General features: G+C 38.2%; 1 protein-coding gene across 1 annotated transcript in view; it reads left to right on the top strand.

The window, feature by feature from the left end:
• The window catches only part of doc2a (double C2-like domains, alpha), a 67,261-nt gene that overhangs the window by 19,704 nt on the left and 42,218 nt on the right, over positions 1-5,339 (top strand). The window contains exon 2 of the mRNA XM_035654258.1: positions 4,507-4,644. Coding sequence (XP_035510151.1) covers positions 4,507-4,644 — 138 coding nt within the window. The remainder of the gene's footprint in view (positions 1-4,506; positions 4,645-5,339) is intronic.

The following is a 5,339-nucleotide window of genomic DNA, read 5'->3' as shown; positions in this document are numbered from 1 at the left end:
ATATCTGTCAGTTAACTAACTAATCCATGTAAAGTTACACAAATACTTTTTTTTGCTGTTAATGTCACTAATTTTACATAATCTTATAAATGTATTAACAATATTAAACTTGAATTTAACAATTTTATCTGTTAAATAAAGGGTAAATATCAGTAAAATTATAGATTTGCAAAAGTATTTAACTTCATTTAATTTTCTTATAATGATCATTAATTATTTGATTATTTACAGATCTTTCATCTTAGTTTACATACTGAATAAATATGTAAAATAAACCTGTAAAGTTCCCACTGATCAACACCTGACTGCTGAAAGGATCAGTTAAGTAATAATCAATAATTACAGGTATTATATGTGAGGCTGTGATCAGTCAGGGGTCCTCACCCTTTCCTCACCCTTTCCTCTCACCTGTATTCAAAGTGACCAGTGAGTGACCTCCCCAGAGAGAGGGAGGGAGGGAGGGAGGGAGGGAGGGAGATAGGGGGAGAATGTTAATGCCGAGCAACATGAAGACGGTGACATATCTGCAGACGGAAAAGACAAAAACAAGCAACAGAGAAGGGATGAAAGAGGAGGGAGAGACACCACGGTGAGAATAAAGGCTGCAGGAGTGAGTGGCAGGTGAGATAGGACAGTGAAGGAGAGAGGGGGTGAGGTAGAGGGGTGAGGAGCATTTTCTGTGTCTTCATTAGCATACTCCACTGTGCTTTTCCCTCAACTTAACTCTCCAACGCTGAGTCTCGCCAGTAATCCCACTGTGACTGAATATCAGTCACTGGACGAGCACCAGATTTCACTTTCAAGTGGGAGAATGTTTCCACTGATAAATGTTGCTTCCCCCTGAATTAAACATGACTACAGCGGCTCCACAGTGCAGCAGCAGCCAGCTGAAACTCCTACAGAATGAATGCACTCACTGTAGCCAGGAATAATGAAAGACAGTGAGATTGCTGCCAAACGTATGGGCCTCTTCATTATCCTTTTATTGTATCTTAATTATACTTGGCAGTTAGAGATCAGGATTTATTATCTCCTAACTATGATTCATGATTTAATATTCTTAGAATTACAGAAAACTTGGTGATTTAGAATTTTTATATCTATATATATATATGTATATATATGGTCCTATTATTATTACGTATTATATCTTATATGAAGTCACACTTTAGACTTTGTGTTGCATAATATGGCTTCCAAATCATGACTAATGTCACTAATTCAAGAAATTGCCAAGAAATTCAAGGTAGTTTTATATTTTCTAACCTTTCCTCCGGGAAGTTGCGATTGAAGCAATTCATCCAATCGCTGTGAAAACTGCACTACCTTATATTTTTGTCCAAGAAGTCATAATTATTAGATAAAAGGGACTTTTAATCTCATAATTTTGTCTTAACATGAACATTTTTTCATCAAGGGAAAATTTTCATCTCATTTTTTTATTTTACTGGCAGATTCCAGATTCCTCCCCAGGAGGACACAAACGCTGCCTTCAATGAACCCGGGATTTCTTGCTGCTCCATTTTAGCTAGGCTACCATTTACGAGAGCTAACTGACTGAGCCAGTAGCTTCACTGCTTGCTGCCTTTGTGTTTTACAGAAGCAAGAATCTGCGAACGGCAAGTCCAGCAGGAAACAACAAATGTAAACAAATTTTTTTTTTAGAAGTTGTGAACCCACTTGTTAGAATTGGAGTTCTCATTTCTCATGTGAAGAGATTTTTTCCCTCCAACCCCTAGTGATTTTATTCTCCCTGGAACAAGTTAGCCATTGATTTTTAATTAATTATATTACAAGAAAAATACCTAAAAACATCCATACAGATATTTTAGGCTGCAATAATCCCCTGAAAAAGCCTGAGAAATCCTGGATGTAATATCTAACTATGACTTTGTTTTGATTATTTTGTGTCACAAATATGTTTGGGTACCGAATCGCCAATACAACCGATATCAGACTGAACACACTCAGATCGTTTGTGGCCTCGTTTCGGAGGAGCGGTTGTTAATATCTGGTTATCAGAACTGTAACTGTAAGAGTCAAATTATTGCAGTTAGGTTGTATTTATAATGTGAATTTGTTACCTGTGTTGTATTTATTCATATTTATTTTTTAAATATATTTTAGTATAGTTTGTTATAACAATATATTGTTTTTTAATGTCGATGAGAGTTAGCAGCCCTAAAATTAAATGTCCTCAAGAATGTATTTAATTAGTTTCCAGTTTCTGTTACTTTCTACTTGTCTGACAGTTTTAGTTACGATTACTTTTCTGATTCTGATTCTGAAAGATTTGAGACAGAAATTAAGATTAACCTTTAAGACTACGTCCCTTCAACCAGTGGATCCCAACAGTTTTGGCTTGTAGCTTCTAATAGACATAATAATGTCTATTATCTAATTCATCTGCAGTTTATCTGGTGACATTTTGGGGGTTATGTTCCTTATAGCAGCTTCAAGTAAAAGATCTGAATACTTGGTGACTTATGAGTTTATTATTATGACTCAGGTTGGCACAAACTCCTACATTCCTGATGGATTACCAAATAACACTGAATTTCTCCAGTTGACCTCCGAGTCGAGGAGAAAAATGTAATGTTTGCCACTGTGATGACTCTCCGGAGGTGTGAAGTCCTGTCTCATGTCTCATACATTACTGTGCAGTGTTTCAGTGTCTGTAACTCAACCTGCGTTTATTTTCTCAGCAGCTCCTGCAGACAAACACCAGTGTGGTTGTTTGCACCCGACTGATGGTTAACACTAACATTAATGTGAGAATTTATTTCCTTAATTTTATCTTGGAGTACGGCAGGATGCATGAATCAGCTCTTCTCCTTCTGCTCACAGCAGCACATCCAAAGCCTCTGAGGGGAGAATCCTGCAAAACACAGCACATTTCAGCTTAATACGCCGCATCCCGACACACAAACATACACAAGAAGTTCTTATTAACTGCACACAAAGTAAGAAAGCAACAAATCCCCCAAAAACAAAGTGACCGTTACATAAATGATTCATATCTAATCTGGTGCGTAGAGTCATTCTGCAGTCTGATCAGCCTCCTCACTGTCTTCACACTCTTCACTTTAGATATTAGGCTGTACTTCAGCGTCGTTATGGACCCCGCAGAGCTTTTTAAACAGGAAACACTTACACACACAGAGTATCTCCACCCACCATCACTTTCTCACACTGCTTCACTACTCTTCACTTCCTTCAACATTTGATTGGTTCTCTCCCTTCATGATCACCGCTGACAAAGGTCTTCAGGTGGAAACTCGTCTGATAGTTGAAGTTTAACATTTGGACCAACGAGGAGTTCACTTCCCTTTAACACCTTCAGGATACATTTAAATGGTCTGACAGCAGTGCTCTTTCAGTGAGGTGGTTCTGCCTCCATTTACTCAAGTACCAATCTGTACTTTATTACACTGTAAAACAACATGTCTTAATAAAAGATCAAATTAACATAAACTCACTCATTCACATAAAACCCAACTCATAATTAATTGTTGAAGTAACTCAGTTGCTTTGAGTGAAGTTATCAGCCGATACTCTGATTAGTTTGATCTGCGATCATTAAAAACGCAGATGAGGAGAGTCGATCAGATGATGCATTTATTTTATTCCACAGTGTTCAGCAGACAGTTCGCTATGTTGGTGGGAGTTACGTCTCGTGAGTGACTTTATGAAACTGCAGACCAACGAACTAACAGAACAGACACACACAGCCTGAGTTACGTAATCAGGATACAATAAAAAAGGTAACCGTAATCTATGACAGAGAAGGAAAAGACCAAGTGCACAAAGTATAAAGTACAAGATAAGTTACTGCACTATAAACAGAAGGCTCACAGCCCCCCCAACACTGGACCTTTATATTATTATATATATTATGGTAAAAAACATCATATTGAGATTATTATGACAGATATTGCGATTGAGTCACTATTAGTGGGAATGATCATGTTTGCATCACAAATTAAATTTTCACTTGATTGATGATGACGATGATGTAACATTTTTACCAAAGAAACATGTTTTCTTACATCTGGAGAAGATCTGTAGGCAGCTTCATTATAACGCTGCTGCTCACGTATTCTACCTTCAGCAGAGGCTTCTTCAGTTTGAATATTACACTTATACTCAAGTTTGATAATATTGTGATTAATTGTACGCACTCTAAAAAGTAATTCAGTGGTATTGTTGTCACCACTTGAATAAATGCCAGGTTGAAAGATAAAACCTGATTTATTGATGTAGATTTATAACCTTTTAAGTTGCAAACATTTTCTGAGTAGCCTAATAAACATAAAAACTTTATGCTACTGATTGTTAAGTAATTCAAAAATACCTTTAGTTGTAGAGCAAAAGCTAATTGAACAGTTGCCACAACTCAAAAAGATTGAGATTGCATTAATTGTTGTTGTTTTGCTGTTTTTAGAGTGTATTAAGCTCTGACTGGGGTTCAGCACTCTGAGCTGTACGCTGGATGTCTCCGTGCAGGTGAAGCAGGTGGAAATATTTTCCTCTCAGAGGTTCAAGTGTTCAGGCTGGAGGCTGCAGGGAGGGCAGGAATATGGAAACCTCATTAGGGAGCTGTCTTTGCACCCTTTGGTGGTTCAGGTCCAGTATCTGACTCCTGTATCTATAGTTATATCTCCACAGTGTTAGTTAAACTGCCTGCGACGGCTCTGGCCTCTGTGATTCCCATACACATTCAATTTCTGTCCTCTTTTTATGTGTTGGACACTCACACGCCCAGTCCTCATTAAACACCTGCTGTCAGTTACCTGCAGCCGGCCGTCGAGGCTGCTGTCGGGGATAAATTGTGTCAGACCTGCTGGAAGAAAGGAAATAAGCCCGACTGTGTGTTTCCATTAACATCAGGAATCGAACGGTCGAGTCAGAGCGAGCGCAGGTTTCTCGTAATGACTCCCAGCTGCTGCAGAGACAGTTCGGTGAGAAAGAGAGAGAAATGTTCGATTGTCAGATTTACACAAACATGATGTGTCTGCTCGGCTTTGAGCTTCCAGTCGGGGTGATTCTCTATCTTCTTCCTCTGTGCCACAGAGCTCCACTGTCCATTAAAAACAATCAGTGTTCCTTCATCACCATGATCACACTGGAGTTTATTTCTATACCGTCCTGCTGACACAGGAGCAGTGGCTAGAAAACATAAAAAAAATATACACAGTAGTTTGTTTCACTTCTGTGAAGAAAAAGAAATGTCAACTGTCTAATAGAACAATGTCAGGGACAAGACAACACTGAACCTGTCGAAAAAGAAGCCTATGAAGTCTGTTTGATGTATGAAAATGATAAAAATACAGAATACA

This window comes from Morone saxatilis, unplaced genomic scaffold (assembly GCF_004916995.1).
Source record: "Morone saxatilis isolate NCDOM2014 unplaced genomic scaffold, NCSU_SB_2.0 Contig14, whole genome shotgun sequence".
Taxonomy (NCBI): domain Eukaryota; kingdom Metazoa; phylum Chordata; class Actinopteri; family Moronidae; genus Morone; species Morone saxatilis.
This window is presented reverse-complemented; position numbering and strand designations above follow the sequence as displayed.